At 40.1% G+C, this 23,807-nt stretch overlaps 2 protein-coding genes across 4 annotated transcripts in view; both read right to left on the reverse strand.

Moving 5' to 3' along the window:
• LOC144654865 (collagen triple helix repeat-containing protein 1-like) overlaps positions 1–5,050 on the reverse strand; it is a 112,605-nt gene extending 107,555 nt beyond the window's left edge. The window contains exons 1-3 of one of the 2 annotated variants that reach the window (XM_078515125.1): positions 4,886–5,050; positions 3,159–3,401; positions 2,364–2,870 (exon numbers count right to left, since the gene is read on the reverse strand). In XM_078515125.1, the coding sequence (XP_078371251.1) occupies positions 2,772–2,870; positions 3,159–3,401; positions 4,886–4,984 (441 nt within the window). In that variant the 5' untranslated portion in view covers positions 4,985–5,050 and the 3' untranslated portion in view covers positions 2,364–2,771. Of the gene's footprint in view, positions 1–2,363; positions 2,871–3,158; positions 3,402–4,885 lie in introns of those variants that run through there. The other variant, XM_078515116.1, reaches the window with a different exon arrangement.
• A 7,611-nt stretch (positions 5,051–12,661) lies between these two features.
• LOC144654891 (collagen triple helix repeat-containing protein 1-like) overlaps positions 12,662–23,807 on the reverse strand; it is a 92,344-nt gene continuing 81,198 nt past the window's right edge. Inside the window, exons 2-3 of one of the 2 annotated variants that reach the window (XM_078515141.1) lie at positions 15,992–16,225; positions 12,662–13,195 (exon numbers count right to left, since the gene is read on the reverse strand). In XM_078515141.1, the coding sequence (XP_078371267.1) occupies positions 12,848–13,195; positions 15,992–16,225 (582 nt within the window). In that variant the 3' untranslated portion in view covers positions 12,662–12,847. The remainder of the gene's footprint in view (positions 13,196–15,991; positions 16,226–23,807) is intronic. The other variant, XM_078515134.1, reaches the window with a different exon arrangement.

The following is a 23,807-nucleotide window of genomic DNA, read 5'->3' on the forward strand; positions in this document are numbered from 1 at the left end:
ATTTCTTTTTGAATACTTGTTTATGCATTAAAGAGATACGAAAACCACAAAAATCCTGTAGGCTGTATCAGAATCCCCTGTTTTAATATGCAATAATTATGCTAAAATTTAGGGATGGATCTTAAACAATGTAGCTGTGCTAATAAAGTTTAAGTTCAATCCTATTCCTTGGGAACGAGGTTGCTTTGAGTTGAGTTTTTATCGTTAATTTTTTCTACGACTTTAAATAGGGCTTACAGACAAATGATTGATCAATCGAAAATTCTACGACTGGTTTTCAAAGCAGTCATATGTATTGCAAGATGCCTTCATTTAGCCCTTTTCACACGGCGCAGGTGAATATTCGCTTTGTTTCCTTCAATTTTTCACCAATTTGTTAATTGGCCGGCCTTTTTTTTATAAGGAAAAGCTACGTAAAAGATCGATCGTGTGACAAGCTTCCTTCGAGGAGATGAGACTGTTGAAGCGGCAATGCGCACCGAGGGTGAAGAACATATTTCAGTGACGAAACTAGGATGGCTGCTGGACTAAGCCTTCATTTATCCGCTTCTATTTTACGTCAGGTCGTTGTTAGTATCTTCTTTGAGTGGTAGTCGCATGTATCGAGTGTGTAACGAGTTTTACCGTTGTTTTTTGACGCCAAAATTTAACTGAAGCTTGCTTTTAGTCTTGTATATACTATCAACTCAAGGTAACCGGGAGTTTGAAACCAGTACCGTCCCTAGCAACGCATAAATCAAAACAATGGCACGTGGTTTTATCAGGCCCGATGCCATAAAACAGTGGATTCATAGACAACAATGGCGGAGAGGATAACAAGACACCTTCGATCTTTCAATTCATCAATGTAGGGCTATCAGGGTCGTACCTGTTTTTTTTTTTTTTTTTTTTTTTTTTTTCCTGCGGGGAAAAAGTCCGCTAAACTCCGCTGCGGGGGGCAAACTCCAATATAGCTACATGAAATAACCCAAAAAATTAAACACTATGTTAAAATTTAGTTTTCCTGGTGGGGTCAACTGCTCCCTCTACCCCCCTGCTAGGTATCGCCCTGTTTTTACCACCGTTCTGAAAGTTATTTGCTCAGAGGTGAAGTCTCCTAGAAATATATTTTCTTTGCAAAATTGCCTATATATAGACCTGCCCCTTATGGGTGGTTTTCACTGTCACGCTGCGAAAAAATAAATCCAAAACTATTGTGTCAAAAAAATCAAGAATATTACAGGTTGTAGAAAAGTACAATATAAACTACTCGTCCAAGTCTCAGGGCTGTACGGTATTCCGTACTCGAGTTATTCGTCAAAATGTTTCACGCAAATTTAGAGAGCACAGTATGGAATCGCCATGTTGGAGCCTAACTGCTTGGGCTCCAACATGGCGGCCGGAAATCAACAAAAACATCTGGCATTAAATACTGCTACAAAAAGCGGTCAGATCACCATCATGAACAAGTAAACATTCAGATAAACACTTCTCGCAAAATCTCAACTGTTCGGATTGTTAAAAATCATAAGATAAAGCATTTTTTTAAGTATACGTGACAGCCTTTTGGCGGCCATCTTTGATCTCGTGTGGCGTGAAACTCCAAAATTCAAAATGCTCTATCTTAAAGACGGCGAATGCTATCGAGCTAAAAACCTTCAAAAAAATATGTATTAAGGACGTCTAATAGCCAGTGAAGGATGAAAACTCAGGGGCCTTGCGATTCTGGATTTTAGAATTTTGATGACGTCACGTGAAAACCAAGAATTATCCAATAATAAAAAAATATGAAAAAATGATGACATGAATGAGACAGGTTATAAATAATATAGTATTTTTTTATGTTGTTTCATTTTTTCTTGATTTTTCTTTATTGCAAGCTGCATTGTAAATATGGGATTGGGTGGGGCGTGGCTTTTTTGAGATGTATAACGGAAATTTTGAATACAGATACTTTTACGTTCAAATTAAATATATTTGTCGGTGACTTTTTTGGTTTGGTAATGGCTTTGATAACATTGCCTATTGTTATCAAAGTTGAAACACATTTCTTGATACGCATTGTTTTATATATTGCTGTCGTAAATGTGTCGCTGATATGCGATGCAGGTTAGTTCACATTCAGTATTTCAGGGATAATTCTTCGTAGTAAGGATATGTTTTCGCGTTTCTTCAATAAATTTGGGGTGTAATGGTATTTTTTACATGCATTAATTATCCTATTTTAATCTAAGATTGCGGACTTTCTCAACAGCTGGACACAAATGTCCCTTTTCGTGCAGATAACAGCATGCATTGAGTGATCACCTCCCGATTCAGAGTAGTCGCAAACCACAGACAATAAGACATCAAGAGCTATGCACAATGATTTTACTTGAGGAATATCAATTACAATAACGCTTCTGATTACAAAAAAAAACCCTTCACCAGTGTATGTGTACTTGTTGATTCAACAAACGCCAAGCATTCCGTATACAATTTTGCACCTTAAATCGGTCCCTGCATTGCTGACGTCATCGCTATTCTTTTGGATAACCAACTGATTACTGGGACTGTGGAACTTCTTCAATTATCAAGCGGGACGCTGTCATCCAGCCTGTGGAACCGTTAGAGTCCCCATATCCAGGACAGTTCCCAATGTTAATACCAACACGGATTTTTCCCTTGTGAATGTTGTCACAGTAACCTTCTATTGCTCCAGGTCTACGGTTGTCTTCGTCGTTTTTTCTGATCCATATGGCTGCGTCAATGGGCAGTGGACCGCTGCACTCGGCGCCATTGAAGGTAATGAACTATCGCTTACAGCAGTTGTCGCAATGACCCAAGTAGATGTTTCCTTGGTAAACAACCCGCAGAGAAGTACCATCTTTCTTCTTGTCGAAAACGCAATCCTGCAAAATTGTTAATCCATTACGTGTGTTGATACATGCAAAGGTAAAAACGCGTATACGTATTTATCACTGATTCCAAATTCCGCAAAAATATGTTACATAAAGATGCTTTCCTCTCGACTGCTGCATTGAATTGGTAATAGATTTAATGATGTTATTTCATTTTGGTGTCACAAATAATATCATCTATCAATATGCTTACAGAGGAATAGAATTCATGCGAACCTCGAATAGAGAACGACAAATATTCACTGTTTTTTTTTCCTAAAAGTTAATACTAAAGTTTACCTTGATGAGACCAGTGTCACGGCCATCTGTATTCCTCCACGCACACTGTTTCCAGTTTCTGTGCTCAGTGTCTGTACCAGTTTGTCCTGCGTTTCCTTTCACACCACGTGGTCCGGGACTGCCTACCATGCCCTTCTCACCTTTGGCACCAGCTCGACCGTAAGGGCCTGGTAAACCGTTATGTCCATTAATACCATTACGGCCAGGAAGGCCGGGTGGTCCTTGAACACACGCGTTAGGAATCTGTGGAATCATAAAAAAGAGTTAGCTGATAATAGCAACATGCAATACAAAGATAATGATATAGCGAGACGCCAATGGGGAAACTACAAAAACATAGGATGTGTAGCAGTGCTCAGCAGTGCTGAGGTTTTTGCAGCTAGTATTATACATCGATCGAATTTAAAGTGTATATGACACATTTTTGTTTTATTTGCCTGATCGAATGTACGTGGAATGCTGATGGGAACATGGAAAAAATTAATTCGAAAGCTCTTTTTTCACCGCGTTTTTGCACTCTAACTTTGTGAAATTTCACTTCCGGTTGGGTCCAAAACCGCGCACATTGGGGAGCTGGGTCTATTTTGCTTTTGACGTCATGGCCGATCTAGACCCAGCTCCCCACTGTTCGCCGTGACGTCAAACAAGAATGCGCTCAGTGATACACTCAGTAACCAAACAAACCGAACATGGAATTTTAAAGCTGCGACGGCATAGATTTAATGTCGCTAAAATCACAACAACAATTCGTTTTGAGCCTAATAGGTCAAGATTAAAAACCGGCTTATACCTGTACATTTGCTGATATGATAATGATAGCTTTATTTTCACACCCTGTTTCCATCGGCTTTTCTAAAAAAAACTATTATTACACTAGTATCCCTCTAGACTTCAGATCATTTATAAACTTCCAAGCCTTTAGCTTTTTTTCGGTTTTCCGGCAACCGAGCCGCAATCTTCCTTTGAAATTCCCTGTTCAGTTTGTTTGGTTCTTGAGTGTATCACTTGTTTGACGTCACGGCCTCCAGTGGGGAGCTGGGTCTAGACCGGCCATGGCGTCAAAAGCAGAATAGTTCCAGCTCCCCACTGTGCGCGGTTTTGGACCCAACCGGAAGTGAAAATATTGCGCGTTTAGGTCGAAAACGCGGTGGAAAAAACGAGATTTCGAATTTCTTTTTTCGATGTTCGCATCAGCATACCACGTAGATTTGATCAGGCAAATAAAAAAAATCTGTCATATACACTTTAATATAGCTTATTGATTACGTGATGGGAGGCTTTGTTATCAAAAACAGCGCGTCTGAATGACATAGCAGCGCTCAAAATATGAATATAAAGAAATCAACGGAAAGTGAAGCAGATTAAAATTGAAATTTGCGGATCAATGTATGCCCGTGAGCATATGTGTTGAGATGGCTTGGGTGATCGAAGGATTTTTCCTAACTACAACGTTTACATGCAGTTTACATTCGACGATTTGGCGGCAACGCAGATCGCGTGTAGATGGCGATCCGCTGCACGGGATACTCCATGCCGCATGTGGCCGCGAGTGATGCCAAGTAAACCGGCCGTACTGCTGACTTAAGAAGCCATCAGGACCTCCTTTTACACAGAAACGTCCAAAAAACCAACGTTATTCTGGAAAACTTTAAATCTCAACAAAATAATTTGATGGCATTCGCATAGCGTAGGTTTAGCATTGAGCCTAGGTTTTACTCAAGCCTTACCTTGGTAGACGTGGAAACATTTTTGTCATCACTCGAAGCACCGTGGGAAGGCACTAACAGACAGAAGAGAACGCCAAAAGCAAAAAATGCTGCCTTCATGGTGAGGAAAATTAACAGATCCCGAGTGAGTATAAGGATTTAGACGCTGAAACGAAACTCGCGTGGTAACTTTGACTTTCTGGTGTAGAGTGCCAATAATTAAACGTTTTTGAATTAATATTATACGAGATTTTTCTTGCTTGTTAAAACAATCGTGTCTGCAACGTTTCGCCGCTTTCTATTTTTTTAATAACATTTAGTAATTCGGTGATATTTTTCTGAACAAATATAAATTTGAATAAACGTTTGGCTAAAAAAAGTAAAAACTCGACAGTTTAAGTTTTATATCTGAACGTTTTCGAATCTCTTACTCTATAACTATTTTTGGAGACATAACAAAGTTGTTATGCTGCTACGTAGTTAAAAGTGCCTGGAGCATTGACAATTATGTTAAAATTCACCGTAGTTGTGATATTTTTATAATTAAAAAAAATTGAAAATTATCATGGTGGAGGTGACCAAAGAGCCGTTGAATTTTGCCACTTTTAAGATAAATTCAAGGCCCTGAAAGCAAATAACTTTGCGAACGAGAAATACGAAATTAAAGTATTAAGAAAAAACATTAACGAAGTGCACGCAACTACCTTTAAGTGATAAATGTAAATATGCTTGTTTACTCAACCATTACTGATGTAAGTACGCAATTTAAAATACAAAACAGCAAATCCATGCAAACGTGGTATAGATAAATATGTTTTTCGGAGACGACATGAGTTCAGATATGACGAAGGGAGGCAGTCAATAGGGAAAAAGTAAATGTTATTTTAATTTTTTTTATGTTTTAAATTAAAGGAGTGACGGCAAATCATGTATTTTCAGTTTTAAAATCAAAGTACACTAGAGCAATTTAAGTCATGTTAAATTTTACAGTGATTGTGATATTTACATGATAAATCATAACCTCGTCCCCAGGGCCTTCTCGGTAAATGGCAGTCGTTACGAGATGACCCTGGCCAAGGCTGATATAACGGCATCGCAGAGTGGTCTATTCTAACCTTAATCCTGATTGGTTCATGTAATCCAAAACAAATATGGCGGAGGGGTCGATTTTTCTTGGAATTTAAGCCATTTACAGCTGGAAAGGTAAGTCTTTTCCAATATATTTATAATTCTCAAGATTCAAATAATTCGGTAGAAGTAGAAGCGTTAAATTCACTTCATTGCGAACTTTTCGCTTTGCTGTTTTGACTGTTTTATAACTTAATATTCCTGCCGAACCTAGCACTGTCGGAAAGTAACATTCAAGATGAAAGAGTCATTTCGACACCGGGCTGCAGCTATGTAGGTCTATGTACGAGATGCAAATCTAAAACGTAAAGGAATTTCTGCCCGTCGTAGACATAGTTGGACCTAAAGTGCTCGTGTTCTTTTTCGGAGGAAATTCGATTTCAATTTGTCGCGTTCGAACACATATCATCGCCCATTCACTGTCTGCATTCTTCCGAATATGATATTGGTGCTTTCTAAGGGTCTGTTCTCATTATGAATTTATTTATACCACTCCTTTTTTGTAGGTCCTTATACAAGTGGTGGACGTGTTTTAAATCATGCTCAAGTAGTGCTGGAGAAAATAGCTGACCAAAGGAGATAAATTAAGCGTGTTTATAAGAGATCTATTAAAATATTAATTAATTAATGTGAAGGATAAAAAAACTTTGGTCAATTTAATTTCTTTAAAAAATTAAAGTTGTATCGTGTACTGTTCTCAGAATATGTTGTCTCAGACTTGCTTGCTTTCCCTTTTTCAGTTACCTCATGATCAGTAAAGGCTGATTGCAAACATGACAGACAGAGTATATTGAAATTTAAAAACAATTTGTAACAAAATATTTCTGATGAAACTTGAGGTATTTGAAAATGTGATCAAACACTTAAATGAGACTAAAAAAGAGAACAATCAGGAAAATAAAACTACAAAATATGTTCTTTGTGAGGTCATTTACCTATCTCACTGTCATAGTTTTGATTTGTCTTAAGGTTCCCTAAATGGATATTTTATAAGGAAAACCTTATCAGTGTACTGTTTTAACGTGGCTCATTGCACATCAAAACCTGAAAGCATTGTACTGTGGAAATGTTTGGGAAGTCATGTGTCACTTGGATGATGAAGCCCAGCCCTGTTTGCCCCAGCAGGGGTACTTAGGGTTTCAAGTGACGGGGATGATAGAAGGATTTTTTTGGGTTTGACAGTTTCGGTTCCGGGATTTTTTTGGGTAGGAAAATTTGTAAGTATTTTTTTTTTTAAAATAAGGGAATTTTTGGGTATTAAATACGAACTAAAGATGTGTGGTAGTGCTTTGGCTGCATAGTTCTGCAAATAAAGTACAAACTAAAGTACTTTTCTGTTGATTTTTGGGGGTTAATTTTTGGTCCAGGGATTTTTTTGGGCTTCTGTGGGAAGCCCTAGGGATTTTTTTGGGTCTTGATTTTTGCGCTCATTCGATCATCCCCGTCACTTGAAATCCTGAGTACCCCCTGGGCTGTTTGCAGCCTTTAAAGCCTATGCTAGATAAGATGCAAAACATTTCTTCCTTTCACAAGATTTGCTATTTTCCAAAAACTTTGCTGTGGCAGTGCATTGCTTTAACAGTTCATGCTTTTTTTAATTTCAAGTATTATTTTCTAATCTTTTTCATGCCAGCAATAGCTACTTAAGGCCAAAATGGCTCTGATTTCTTTACCCTATCCCAGACAAAATTGGTTAAAACCCCTCCTCCACATACAGCAATACGCGCCTATGTAGAGCTTCAAATTAGATATTATGTACCACCTTCACTCTCTTGTGATAAAACAGGCAGCATTTTTTTGAAACTAACAGAACATGATCATCATAAAATTATTATTTACAAGGCTGAAAAGTGATTAAAGTCCACAGATGCCATCTACGCAAAAATCCATTTCACTCTCTTGAGTGATTAATTATTTGCACAGCACAATCTTTTTACATGTATGGGATCACTGGAGGCCAAATAATCCAACAATGGCATTCAGAACTAACAAGTCTATTCGAGCTCTTTTCATGGGGATAAACAGTGTCTGTGTGGACAGTCTCACAAATTTTAAAGATGACTGTTTTGAGTCAAAACAATTTTTTTGCTCCTGTTTAATTAAAGAGTGTAGCTGGGGGTTGAGGCATGGGGCGCCCTTGACATCCCTCTGTGAGACAATTTAAGAAGCGAGCGTAAATTGTTTTTAGGTATTTTAAAACAGGAATTTTCTACACAATGCCATTTTGGAATTTATGACATCAATGTATTGCCCATTTGTTTCACGCAAAGAATGCATGCTTCCTAACAATACAGTGGAAACACACTGATGTCAAAAAGTCCAAAATGGCAACATGTGGGAAATGTAAAAGTGATCATCTTTTAGCATTTTGTATTCTGATAAAATGTCAAATCATCCTTCTCCTGTAAAATTTGTGATTTAGACATCATTTCAAGCAACACAACATTAACTAGCCTGCCATATGTGGTCACAGGTGTAATCCCAAGTTCTACACCCTGTTTAAGTCTATTATGTGCATAACTATGTGCATAACATCTTTGAAATGAAAGTGTCAATATTTTAAACTGCTGTGGTAAAAAAGTTAAAACTAATTCCAGAAGATTACAGTTATGTGGGTTCACCTGTTTTGATGTACAAAATAGCCACTCAAGTGGATGTAAATATCTCAAAATTTCAGTTAGAACTTCACCTCATGTAAAAGTTTGTAAAACAAAGTGAAATTGGCCTCAACTAAGGTAAGCTTCAAACATGTATAAATTTGAGTTTAAGCTTTCAGGGGGAGCGATTGCAGAATACCCAGTCACTTCATTTCCATGTGTCCGAATGCTTTAAAGAATGAGGCATAACACAACAGGCACTTTGTTATTCAATGAGATGCAAAAGAGTGGCCGGGTATATGGCCATAATATGGATATGGATATTTCATAATTTCAGTTACAACTTCACCTTATGTAAAAGTTTGTAGAACAGAGTGAACTTGGTCATATAAAAGCGAAAATGTATGAGTTTAGTTAAAGCTTTTAGGGTCAAGGTTATGTGTATCACTGTAATAAGTTAGAATGAATTATAAAGCAGAAAAATTTGCCACCGAAATCGATTGATATGTTGATCATACATTTGTAGGGTATTAAGCACACATTTTGCCTTTTACCTATAAGCAGCTAAGTTTTAGTTTCTCTTGCACTCAATCAAAATACAGAAAGTAAATATATTAAGACTTAAATAACAGTACATAGACTACATAAGCTTACAGACTGTGTAACATTTAATTTTTTTACTTTCCGTACCTTCCCGATTCTCATACCTCACGGTCTACATTCGAACACCTGGCGAAAATAACAGGGTTTTCAAAACAAGCGGGCAGCCGCCGGAGTTCCACCAGCTACTTGATTTTTGTCACCAGTTTAATGGCCGGTCGTAGCAATCAGCTTGTAAGAAACAAGCTTGGCTTGTCACAGTCGCCTACTCTTCCAGTTGCTGACGCCTACTTCAACATTTTGAAATCCCTGAAATAATATCTATGCTTTACGAAGTAATCACTGCCTCCTGCATGAAGTTTACGCCCTCAAACGCCGTCGAAGAGTCAATTCGAATTCAAACTGGACCGCCATTTTGTTTTGGCTTCTCTGAAAAGTCACGTGACAAAAATCTCCAAGATTTTTGGAGATTTTGTACCACGTGACCCAGCCTTTGCCAGGGTCTTCTCTCGACGAGCCGCCATTTTGAAAACTCGTCGCCGAGAAGGCCCTGGGGACGAGGTTGGATAAATCAAACAATTTTTATAACATAGCGCGCGCGCAAGCCCTATCTAATTCCTGTTGAGCGATTATGGTATAAATCTTTATCTATGCACGGCCGTGCGTATATAAGATGACGTGTGCATTTGCATTTTAGCTAAGTCGAGTTTTATAGCTGCGAGTTCCCTTTGTCTACTCCGAGTTGGCTTTAACCTCTCGTATCCAGTAAGGGCGAATGGAAAATTGTTATATTTTAAAATTCTTGGACATTTCCTTTCGACATAAACGAAGTGATAATCAAAGAGGCGGGAGAATCTGTGCCGCAGTGTTCACTTCTTGAGTTGAATGAACCCACGAGGAGAGCGAACAAGAGAGTTTTCTGTCGAAGGTTTCCTTAAACAATCTCCTCCAAAGTCGTCTATACGCCCTGGAAAATTGTGAAAACAGTAAATTTCCGAAGATTCGAAGCAGTATATTTTTTGGAGGTTAAACGCCTTGTACAAGTCGAACAAAGCAAGCGTCTACATTGTACTTGTTTACGGCTCCACGGCTGTCATGAAGACTATTATATTATGCTGAAACTGAAGCGCAATTAAGCCCAAAGTGTTTCTTACTAGTTTTGACTTGACGTAGAAGGACAAGACCAAGATTCAAAGGTACAAACTTTAATATTTACGAAAGTGTCGAGCCTAATTTTATGTCGTACACTCTTGAGTCTCTGACTCATCAAAATTTAGTTGTCAGTTTTCCGGTCATCCCGTACTAAATTATTTGTTGCTTTTCATCTTTATTCAGTCGCTCTTTTTGTACATTTACAAGTATCTTCAAATAAACATTTCGCATCAATCATTTTGTTTTGCGTAGTTGAGTTAACTATAACATTTTTGTGGTTTTAGGGAAGGCCGATTGCTATATTTCTTGTGTTTTAAACAAGAAGCTAGAGTTGCTCTCGGCTTTCGCCTCGAGCAACTCTTACGCTTCCTTCGTGCTCTCCAAACTTCCCGCGTGCATCCATAACTCGATATACGCACGCTAAGCATGAACCAATTCTTAAGTAGTAAAAAAATGGATTTAATGAGCGGCCGACGGATAGCCGGGACAGGAGGCCTCTTTTAAACGGCTACATTTGGAGAAACACGAAATCAAACTCACAGGGTTTGCAATTTATAAGTGCACAGGATATTAGTTGTGAATTTAATCGTTGTCAATGACAGTATAACATATCAATTGCTCACAATTAAAAATCATAACAAAACTCGAATCATTAGGTTTTTAAGAGTAACCGAGGTCAATTTATAAATGGGTTTTCGACTATGTGATACCGATATTTTCCACTTTTGTCGGGACGATTTAATTCAGATACAACCATTGAAGAAGGCCCAGAAGGTCTAAAAAGTACTATTTAAAATTCACCCTCTCCCGCAAATCATTATTTTAGAACGAAACAGCGTCGGTTATTTCAGTGATTCACTGAATGTTTCTATATAGCTCTTAAAAGAAAGGTTGACCATAAAATACACGTTACATGGAGATACTGTTCATTTTGATTGCATGAAAGCGTGTTTGAACTTCGTTTTAAACTTATCTAAACCCAGATTGTTGTCGACAGCGCTGCATCAGTTGAGGAAAATGAAGCTTAATGACTGTGCACATAATTATTGTAGTCTTATCTTTGGCAAAATAGGCTCACTTAACGCAAGTACATAATTACTAGTTTGCTGTTAAATTTAGAGAAGAAAAAAAGGATTGCAAGATAATCGAGGATATTCCAACACGAGCAATGTTAAGACGTTTTTAAAACACGTGGCAAAAAGACAGACACTTTTAAATCCTTCAATTTTAGAAAACTCGAATATAGAATGACTGTCTAAGTTTTATAATTTTGTATTTATCTTATTCTCACCATTTTAAATTGTACATTTTTTTTAGACTACTTTAATCGTTCTTTTTTAACTTGTATTTTTATTTTCACGACCCCACTGACAAGCTTTATGCTTTAATGAAGTACCATTGTTTATAAACTGTATAACTTTTTTTTTCTGCTTAATGGAATATATAAAACCAGGACATAGACTCAAGAGGAGATCTCGCATCATAAATCGTCTTTTAGCAAGAAGCGCCCAGCACTGTCATTAGACAGAGCAACTCGCAAGTCACGTGCGTTAGCGACCTCACAACTTTTTCTCCACAGACCCATATGTGAACGAGAACGAGGTTTGCTCGAAGCTTGGCACCAATCTACTGCTTTAACAAAAAATGTAAAATAAATTGCCGCCTCGGGAATATTATATCACTGTCGCTATAGTATCAGGTCGTTTATATGGCAACAGAAAAAATTGCAGAATGCTCAACAGTGTTTATTTCAAAATATAAATAAGCAAAGTCGATCACTTTTAAAATGGTAGTTTTGGGCACTTTTTAGCTCATAAACAAATTTCTGCTGTTTGAAAATTGCAGACTTTCTTCCCCATGGTTCTTACGACAGTCAATAATCTTTTTCCCCAAGTATATATTCCAAGTGACATCCTAGTTGAATGAGGGTTCGCCTATGACATTACCTTATATTATTACTGGGCAGTAATTATTTTTTGCTATGAGGGTTTACAATCAGCCAGCACTAGTTTCGCTCAAGGCAGCCAGTGTTTCACTACGTTCCAAAATATAAACATGACAATCTCGTAAGCATATGGTAAACTGGCAGTTGGTAACGTGGCGTCAGGAATTTAGAAAATCCTATTATGATACTGAAGGACTGTCTAAAGCAAATCAGCGTGCAATTAAAGGGTTTTCGTAATCTAATTATAATTAGATGAAGCCCATTTATTGCTCATTTCACGTTTGTTAAAACGGTGGCCGTAGTATTATTTCTTAACAGGAAGCAAATTTTTGCAAAACATTGACAACGAGACTTCAAGAGCAATGTATACCGGTTTTATTTTAAAAAGTCAGTTCCAATTAGGTTCTTGATTACAAATTAAAAAATCAAAAGACCCTTCATCAGTTTATGGAATACATGTTACTTTAACAAACACCAAGCATTCCGTATACAATCTTGCAACTTAATTCAACATCTAACCCACTGCTGACGTCAGCGTTATTCTTATGAATAACCAACTGATTACTGGGACCGTGGAACTTCTTCGATCATCAAGCGGGACACTGAATTCCAACCCGTATGACTGTTGGTGTTTCCAAACGTGGGACAGTTTCCAATGTTGATACCAACACGGATTTTTCCCTTGTGAATGTTGTCACAGTAGCCTTCTATTGATCCCGGTTTGTGGGTTGCAAAGACGCTCTTGCTATGCAAATACCAAGCAACGTCAATTGGCAGTGGACCGCTGCATTCGGCGCCATTAAAGGTGATGAACCACCGCTTGCAACAGTTGCCGCAGTTAAGATAAAAGTTGCCTTGGTAAACCACACGGAGAGTAGTATTTGCTTTCTTTTTGTTGAAAACGCAATCCTAAAAAAAATTAAATTATTCTTATGAAATTGAGTGCCAATGCCGTGCATAAAATTGATTTCTTTTCATCTATTTCATTTAAGATGTTATCTGCGGTTAAACCATTAGGTAATCTTGTTTTTCTCAGTATAGTTTTACCTAGGTAAACTTAGCTAGGATTTTATTTACTTAGGTAAATGAAGGTTACACGTACCAAGGGTAACCTATGCAATCATTAGTATGTATTTATTTAAAGAGTATGCACGAAATGCGACGATTGAAACCGACAACAAAAGAAATATTCATTAGAATACATTTATGACTGAATTTTTGAAAACGTGGTCTTCGGTTGAAGCAAAAGGCTTCAGGCTACAGGGTGGTACCATGCCAAGCAGCAGGTCTCATAACCCAGGGGGGTGGGTTGGGTGCAAAAAAGTGGTCTCCGGTTGAAGCAAAACGTTTTCGCCTGACGCCTGGCGATAGCCAGGAGTCAGGCCGGCCAGGTGCTTGAAAAAGCAGGGGGCTTGGTGTTTTGAAGGGTTTTGGCATGCAGCCCAGACTTCAGGCTACAGGGTGGTACCATGCCAAGCAGCAGGTCTCATAACCCAGGGGGGTGGGGTGGTTGCAATATATAAGTGGCCACTTGGGCTAAAAAACAGATTTTTTTTGTTTTGTGTTCATCAGCAGAGCAGGCCTGGTTAGGCTACAAGGTAAGGTTACGGCAGTGATCTAGCCGGGCAAAACTCAGGTGAGTTTAAATTTGCTTATTCACCAGTGACTGCTTGACTTCCCTTGATTGACTGAAAAAGCCTGTGACTTTCCTGGTAGAGTGCCAGTAAGGAGTTTGTGTTGTTGACCCGGTTTTCAAAAATCCAGACATATTTATTAAAGGTTCCTTGTATTAGTATTTACACGTTATTGTTCTCAGCTTTGTGTCCCGTGCGCCTGGGGATTATCATGATTAGTTTAATAGCTTTGAGTGTACGACACATTGCTGTAAACAATGACTCGGATGGTCTTCGAGAACATCGAAACAAAAAATCCGCATCCGTTTGAAACGGTGTTGACGCATTCCTCTGCAACGTTTTCGCATGACGTCACGACGGCCAAATTGTTGTTCCAAAACAATGAAACGACGTAAATGCTGAAGTACCAAGCCAATTCTGTGAGATTTGAAGGCTTTTTCGTTTTGAGCATTTTTTTTTTGTTTCAACAAATTTGCATAGATGCTGGCCACGTGAGTGAACACGCTTTTTTAGGGTAAAAAATTAACCACTTGATGCGCGAAAGCTAATTGTAGCCACAAAAGTATAACGAAAATGGAGCAAAGCACAATCATCTCTAGGTTCTGACAGATCAATAATTTTTATAATCTACAGTTTATAAGACGTACTCAGCCGGTCATCAACAGATCATCATTTTTTTTTTTAATTGTTCAGTGTATGAGACGTACTAAGCCGGAAAATTCATCCATGTATTAACCGAGTAAAAGAATAAAGCCCTGGCTAATTTATTAAGGTGGCTCGTACCAGTTTTCATGTTTTTGACTGTGCGACGTTTGGAAGTAAATGGCCAAAAAATTAATTAAAGATCGTAACAAAATTTGTGTATAATTAAATTACCCATTGTGTTGTTGATCCAAAATACCAATAATTACGTCATCAGTGGTTACCATGGCAACGATAGGCAATAATTTTTAGGACTCCTTTTCAGCTTCCGGTGGTTATATCTTGAAAACTAACTCGATGACCCCCATTTTTTTCTCGTGATAACTTTTGGCATCTGAAAAAGAAACTGTATAATTATTTTAAAAAAATTCTACGAAGCGGATTTTTTTGCAAATGCAAAAAAGGCAATTTGTAAGTAATTAAAAATTCCTTTCGTAAAATTTTTTTAGATTTTTTCTGGCGTTTCCTTTACATAGAAGGAAAATATTAGGGCAATAAAAAATAGGGGGCCATCGGGTCATCGAGCCTTTGCGAACTTAATAACTCCCACGCGCGTTTCCGCGCTTTTAAAAATTTTTGAGTTTAAAAGTTTAGTATTTACTCATGCTCAGTTCTGACTACCGCTGATCTTTGCAGGCACATACGTGTGCAACACGCCGGGACTTCCCCTCGCTTTGTCTGTGAAACTTTTCGGCTCAGGATTTCATGGGATTTAGCCAGTTTCAGTTGGCGCGAGTTGTGCCTCTTAGGTCTTACTTTTAAGTATTTCTTTGTCTGAATAATCATGTGTTTTTCAGCGAACTCAAATAAGCTGAAACGAAAAAAGTGGAAATGAGTCACGATCTCCGACAAAATATGATCGATCGTAGCACATTGCATTGCTTTTGCAACTCGAGCAGTGAGATCCGAAAACATTTTGACTGTCGAACATTAAGTTGACTTAAAATGTTCTTGTTATAAAAACTTCAGTTGAACGCGGATTTTTTTCTTTAATTGAAGAAAAGCAACCTCGCACTTGGCCGCCATGTTTATTTCCTTTTTCAACTCTCGCGCGTGACTCGTGGGTATGAAGCGTGACGCGCGCGCTAGTCACCAGACTTCCCACGCAAGAAAAACCGGTACGAGCCACCTTAAGGGGAAATAAAACTGTTAATTTTAAATATCTTGGTAAAGTGTGCCGAGGTAAAATCGGGTACACATGAAAAACCCACTTTACCTAGGGAAACCTTGTATGTGCTTCGGTAAAATGGCAGCAGCTGTTGTTATTAGTATTGGTAATAGCTACAATGTTCTCCGTTTATTTTGATATAATAAATATCATTCACCCATATTTTTAAATATATTTCTTTTTCCAATAATTACAGCTTACCTTTATAAGACCACCGTCACGGCCGTCATCACTCCTCCACGCACACTGTTTCCAGTTTCTGTGGTCAGCGTCTGCACCATTTTGTCCTACGTCTCCTTTAACACCACGTGACCCAGCGGGACCAGTCACACCCTTCTCACCCTTCGCCCCATCTCGACCGTCGCGGCCTGGTAACCCGTTATATCCATTACGGCCGGGGAGACCAGGTGATCCTTGCAGACACGTGCTTGGTTGCTGCGTGAATGAAAACATTTTTGATAGACCCTAAAGCATGCGCATTGAGGAAGCTACAACAACCGGAGGTTTTTACTTTACTACAAAGAAATTAAGAATAAGTTAGGCTTTTTAAAAAAATCGATTTGTACACAATTTAATTGAGACTAAAGTAGCATAATGCGAGTCTGGTTTATAAGGACAGAATTACGTCGAAAACGATGATGGTTTTTACTCAAATTAAAGGAAAGCTATTTTTGGTATTATGTTGGAGTCATCTTAACCTTTTTTCGGTAAAACATGCAGTGACTACAGGTTAACAGTTTCTACATAATTTAACAGTCATACGAGGATGTGAGGCGGGGAAAGAAAAACACATGCCAACTTACCCCCCTAAATACTCCCAACTGCCTCAGAATAATTTAGTAGGATAGGTTTTTGTGTCGGGAGCTTGACGATACCATGGCAACGACATTTTGACAGGCTTGTTGCCTCAAATGTGTTATGTGTTTATATTAATGAGAATTAACTTTAATGCACCGTTTTATCCTGTAAGTATCATTGCGATTGCTTAAATATTCTGGAGGGGGGACACCCCAACCCCAACCCCCCGCTCCCCCGTCTAAAAAGATCCAACAAATGCCGGTCTGAATAGAGTTAAAATACTAAGTTGTTTCCTTTCGCTGGTGGACGCACCTTCTCCCTCGAAAGTGCAAGACAGCAATAACAATAGCGATGGTAAGACGTTGAGATTCTTTCCTTTCATGTCTGTACGATGATAAAAAGCTTCTGTATTGAGAAGTCTGAAATGTTCTTTCTTGTAATGGATTTGTTACACTCTACTCTATTAGCTCAGGAACTACTTCAAAACTACAATGACAAAACGTTTTCTCATCGATTCTCGCTATATTTTTTCGCCAACACACGCGGGGTTTTCGATCCCATAATAATATGTCACTTTGGGCTGGGCCCAGTCCCTCTCGTTCTACTTGTTACACAATCCCCCTCCAACAGAAATGTCGTCCCGACATTATTACAGTAAATACAAAACCAAAAACAGAGAAATAGTTAGGGGAAGCGTCAGTTCTCATCATGTCTCAAACTGAATACTTATTGCAGCAGTTCCATGATCCGCAGGTTTTGTCTTTAAACAGTTTGTAACTAGAAGTAATATCCAACACAAAGTTCGCTCATGATTTCGGTCACAGAAGGCGTGCCACAGGTCTGCTTGACCATGGTTAATTCTCGAAGCAATCAGTTGTGGCTACAAGAGTGTTCAGTACTGGTTTGTCCATATGGGCTGTGGCATAAACTGCAGCTGTGGAACAAATGGGATGTGTGGGGTGTAGTGAGGTACAAGCCAGTTGCCTATGACTTGGTAGGGGAGTATCACCTGAGGGCATTGAATTGCGTTCACTACTGGGTTTAAGCGTTGGTACTCGGGCACCCCCATCTGGCTGTAGGTCAGAATCTGAGGGGGTCGTGTCTCCCTTCTAGGTCGCGTAGCTCCCTCTAGGTGTTCCTCTGAATCTGAATTGTCACTTTCCTGAGGGGCTATATCGGTCACATCTAGACCGGATGAATTTGGCACTGATGAGCCATCAGTATCCACATGTGGGTCAGGTTGGTCCCTGGCATCTGACATATCGGCACAAACTTCATTATCACAGTGGTCCTGTGGGTCCATAGGTGCAGTGTCTACTTCCGCCGGAAAGGCTGTTTCATGGGTGACTGGAGACGACGATGTGTCCATCTCATACTCATCATCGGAACTCTCTCCAGTATCTTCAGGCTGGGGTAATACTCCGGATCTTGGTTGGGTGGTCTTGGATGAGGCTCTCGTTGGTTTAGGCAGTGGTAAAGCATCACAAGGAAGAAGCAAGTTACGGTGTAACACTCGTTGTTTCCCATGGCCATGTTCGGGCTTTACTCGATAGACTGGACTATCCGATATGCGTTCCTCAACTACGTAAATTTGCTGTTCCCAGTGTGAACGGAGCTTTTCAGGTCCCCCCTTTCTGAAAGGTTTCTAACAAGTACGCGGTCGCCGGGAGGTAGGACTGCAGTGGAAGCCATCTTGTCGTCCTTCTGGCTGACGAGTTCTGGATCTTCCTAGATGCTAGGACATATGCCCATCTCATATCTGCTTGCCACGTCTTTACATAATCCTGGTAATCAGCCTGTCGCGGGTCGTTGTCCAGGTCAAACAGCAAATCAACCGGTAATCGTGGGGAACGGCCAAACATCAGGTAAAATGGCGAGAACCCAGTGTCTTGTACAGTTGTACGCATGTATGAGCTTGTTTAAAGAATCTTTCCAGTTCGATTTCATTTCCTCCGGGAGGGTCCTTAGCATCGAGAGTAAGGTGCGGTTCATGCGTTCTACCTGGCCGTTTCCCTGTGGGTGGTATGGAGTGGTTCGCGAGCTAGCAACTCCACTTAGACGTTCGAGGTTGTGGAACAATTTATTTTCAAACTCGCCACCTTGGTCATGGTGTATTCGTGCTGGGAAACCGAATCTCGGGATAAACTCATTGTAGATCTTCTCAGCAGCAGTGCGGGATGTCTTATTACGCGTTGCATAGGCTTGGGCATATTTGGTAAAGTTGTCAACAATCAGTAGTACATATTCATATCCACCTTTGCTCTTGTCTAGATGCAGGAAATCAATGGAAACCACTTCAAATGGTGCTGATGTCATCAGATGCATCATAGGTGCTTTCGTGACTGTGTTTGGTTTCTTCTGTTTGATACATCTGCAACGTTGTGTCACAAAATGTTCTATGTCACGGTACATATGTGGCCAGTAGAAGCGGGACCTTGCAAGTTCGGCGACTCTCTCCACCCCAAGGTGTCCCATCTCTGTGTGCAGTTCTTTAAGTACCACTGGGATGAAGATGTGTGGCAGGACTAATTGTATCTCAGAGCTTTTTCTTCGACGCAGGATACCATGTTCGTCAACTTCCAGTTTCTTCCATTCTCTCATAAGCTTAGCAACTCCATGGGGTTCATTCTTCAGTTGGCCACCACCCGGTTTGATCCCATATGTCTTGTAGTAAAGCACGCGGCGTATAGCACTATCCGAGTGCTGCGCCTCCTTGAGTTCACTAGGGCTGAATGGTTTCAGGTTAAGGTCCTTTAACGTGGGTTCAGGAGTTGTCATGTCTGCGGCAATTGCCATAACCCATGGTATTGTGCCTTTTGCCTGTTCCCTAACTGCTTCCCCGGTTGCTGCAAGGACATCTTTGGGTATTTCCTCTGTACAATCTCTCATATTTTTGTCTATGTCCAATGGAATTCTTGACAGAACATCCGCATCAACATTAGTCTTGCCCGGTCGGTACTTGATTGTAAAGTTATAGTCTGCTAACTCGGCTACCCACCGATGCCCCGTGGCATTCAACTTTGCTGATGACATCACATACGTTAACGGGTTATTTTCTGTGAAAACGACGAAAGATGGGGCATAGAATAAGTAGTTCCTGAATTTGTCAGTAATTGCCCACTTTAGGGCCAAGTGATAGTTCCTTTCCGCGGGCGTCAATGTCCTTGAGCCATAGCCAACAACTCTCAACTTTCACTCTTGTTCTTGGTAGAGTACCGCCCCAAGCCCTTCACTTGAGGCATCCGTGTGCAGTACAAATGGCTGTTCAAAGTCAGGGCAGGCCATTACCCCTGGCTGCATTAAAAGTTCAATTAGGAAGCTTAGTCGCTCTTGGTGTCTTTCATTCCACAGAATTTTGTGATTTGACGACAATTGTCCTTTCGATGTCGGCAACTTCCACTTGGGGTGCTCTTTCTGTCCTTTAGCTCTGCTGGGCTGTTCACTGCATTCTCTGACTGAGAGTAGGTCATACAGGGGTTTGGCTAATCTGGAGAAGTCGCGAATATATTGGCGGTAGTAGCTAATGAAGCCCAGGAGTTTGCGCAATTCACCAACAGTTCGTGGTTTAGTTTCCTTAAGGGCTGCTACCGCTGCAACGTCCGCTGAGTCCATCGTGTAGCCATCCGCTGAGACTATTCTTCCTAAGTAACGAACACGGGGCTTAACCAACTCACATTTCTTTGGCTTTAGCTTGATACCATACTCCTGCAAACGTCTAAGTACCTTCCGCACATTGTCCACATGCTCGGAAAATGTTCTACTGTACACTAGGACATCATCAAGATATGGAATACATATTTCATCACGAAGACCCTCCAGGCATTTCTCCATGTACCTCTGGTAAGCCGCCGGGGCATTTTTAAGGCCAAAAGGGATGCGGTTCCACTGGTATAAACCCCAAGGGGTGATGAACGCCGTTAGATGTCGGTGTTCGTCTGCTACAAATCCCTGGTGATATGCTTTTCCTTGGTCTAACCATGACAAGACGCAAGCCTTAGATACGAGAAGTTCGGTCATTTGAAATGACCGAACTTTGATCCGGACTAAAGATAAAACAATAGAAGTCGCTGACAGATCTCACAGCAAGAATTGCTTGAACGCTTTGGTTAATGAACGCGTAATGTCAATCACACGTCAACGCCTTGCACGCTTAAGAAACCCAGCCGCGCAATTTAAGCGCAATGACTTGTACAATATCAATCGCTTCCAGCAATTTACAAGGCGAATAAAAAGCAATAGATTGTAAAAGCTTTCGGGAAATAACGGGTGCGTTTTCAATTAGCCCTGCTCTTAAAAATCTTATGAACAGTTTCCCAATAAAGCTGTTTTAAAAACATTACCCTGTTTAATTCTGTTTAATTATTTATTTTTTTGAAAATATTGAAGGACCGCAGCCAGGATACAACATATTATAAAATTTAAAACGATCTCTGACTTAAAAACTTTAAAAATACAAGCTTTCGGCTGTTAGAACTACAGCCTTCGACGGGTAAAATGTAAAAAGGTAAAAATATGCAATGTGTGAAGTTGCGAAATAAAAATGCTAATAACTAAGAATATTTGTGAAAAAGAATGTTGTACTGTCCAGGTAGAGGACAGGAAATGTTATCCGCATTGGGAGTTAGCTTCGAATGCCACGCTTCCAACGTTTTTCTTGTTCTAAAGCCACCTTTGTCAATGACAGATGCATTATCAAAGTCAATCGCGTGATTATTGGACCAGACGTGATTAGCGATTCTCGAACCTTTTGCCGCGGTTTTAACATTTCTCAGGTGTTCTTTTTTCCTGGTGTTGAAGGCTCTGCCCGTCTCACCAATGTAACACCATGAACACTCAGCAATGATGTTATTTATTTTTTGCTTGGCGGCTCGTACTTGGCGGTCAGATTCTCTACACTGATAAAAAAAAAAATAGGAAACAAAAGTGGAAAAATAGAACCAGATGAGGCGTCAGTAGTCCTTATGTTACCTCGAACTGTTTGAGGCGTGCCGCCCGCCAGTTCTGATGGACAAAAAATTGAGCTGCGTGTTTAGTTCTTTTAGGTTACATCGAACTGTTTGAGGCGTGCCACCCGCCAGTTCTGATGGAGAAAATATTGAGCTGCGTGTTTAGTTCTTCTAGGTTACATCGAACTGTTTGAGGCGTGCCGCCAGCCAGTTCAAATGGACAAAAAATTGAGCTGCGTGTTTAGTTCTTTTGGGTTACATCGAACTGTTTGAGGCGTGCCACCCGCCAGTTCTGATGGACAAAAAATTAAGCTGCGTGTTAAGTTCTTCTAGGTTACATCGAGCTGTTTTAGGCGTGCCACCCGCCAGTTCTGATGGACAAAAAATTAAGCTGCGTGCTTAGATTTTTTAAGTTACATCGAAATGTATGATTAGTACCTCTGGCTATTTATTTAATAGTATACCGCTTAATGTGTAGGAATGTACCGACGTACAAAGGAAATCATATTGATATCTCAAATTAACATGATTAATAATCGTTACTAACGTTTGTCTGGTTGATATGTGGCCAGTGCAGTGGGTTATGCTGTAGCATATAGCACGCAAACAAATTCACCCGATTTGCTGTAGAGCAGAATTCAGCGTTGCGCAAATGGCTATAAACTATGATTTCTAGCAAATCAGTGTTTTGGTAATCGAAATTACAGTAATGAGCATTATTATTGAATGGATTATTTTCATTTAAGTTATGCATGGCTATTAACTTTTCTTTGCCGGATACTTTTTGATATACAATGTAACTGACTTACCTTGAATCCTCCTTCACGATGGCCGGAAACCGAATGGACGAAGAGTGAGCTGAATTAAATCAACTCGATGGGTTGCACACATATTGAGCGCGTGCTTTCGCACAAGAATGAAACAGGCCTTTTTCATCGATGCCCGAACGATTTATCATGTCCCTCCAAAGGGAAAGCTATGTACATCGGCACCCGTCAACAAGATCTCGAGATATAATGTTTTGAGAGGCGAATGATTTTGTTGACGGCACCAGCGCCCGGATCAGATAGCCATTTCGACTTTGCCAAAACATGCTTTACTGTATCGATCCACAAACCGATTATCTTGTCATAAGCGAAAATTCCTACTTCAAGAACATCCCGCCTTACGAAATCGAAGTTATCAAGTAGCTCGAAATAAATCAGCTCAAGCAAAACTAATTGTGAATTGCCGCCAGGTATACATTTTCCCGCGAAATATTATAATTTATTCTGCCGCCTAGAAAGAAAATTGATCTTTCGTAATTCCGATCATTCGATCCACAGCATTTTTGACATATTACAACACCTTTTGTAACCACAATGAGAAAGCCTCTGCGTGAAACAATTGGCGTCTATAGCAACAACAGCTTCCAACAGCGAACCAAAAAATATCGCTTGCGTCTCCTCATGCTGAGAAGTAAGTGTTCCCACTGAGACTATTCAGGATGTCTTGGATACGAGAGATGGGCTGGCGGTCATCCTCAGTTTTGCTGTTTAACTGCCTATAGTCGACACATAGTCTCGGACTGCCATCTTTTTTTCTCACACACACCACTGGGGAAGAGTAGGGTGACTTTGAGTCGCTTATCCAGCCACGATTGAACATATCCTGCAAGTGTGACTTTACCTCTTCGTACAAGGGCTTTGGAATTGAATTGTATGTTTTTTGTACTGGGACGTCATCTCTCAGGTTGATTTCTAATTTCAAGTGTTCGGCACATCCAATGTCACCATCATCTGTAGCGAAGGCCCCGGACTCTTCCCTCAACATTTCCTTGACAATCACTTGTTGCTCACTTGACAAATGGCTCAAATCAACTGGGGGAGTCCACTGTGCTTCACCTTGTTCAGGCTGACTTTGTCCCCACTCATAACTGGTTGCCTCACTCCGAGTTTCACCTTCCTCTTCCTCTTGTTTCTGTTCAGCTTCGACTGGCAGTGGCGTGACGGATTGCACTAACTGTATAGTGCCAAGTTCTGTCCGCCTACGTAAGGTTATCTCTCGCTCAGTGTTGTTGCATACTGGAACAAACATTCGGCTCGACGACCCGGGGGGAATTCGGTGAAGACAGCCTTTAACTTCTAGCCCCTCAGGCCACGCCCCTTCTTCTTTGGGCTCAAACACAACAGGCAAATCTTCTTCCAATAGTCCAAAGTGTACTTGACATTTGACTCTCACAGTCTCTCCTGGTGAGACACGTATGTCTTGTCTGCCAACTCTGAGCATCCTAG

This window comes from Oculina patagonica, chromosome 1 (genome assembly GCF_052425735.1).
Source record: "Oculina patagonica isolate OP01 chromosome 1, crgOcupat, whole genome shotgun sequence".
Taxonomy (NCBI): Eukaryota; Metazoa; Cnidaria; class Anthozoa; order Scleractinia; family Oculinidae; genus Oculina; species Oculina patagonica.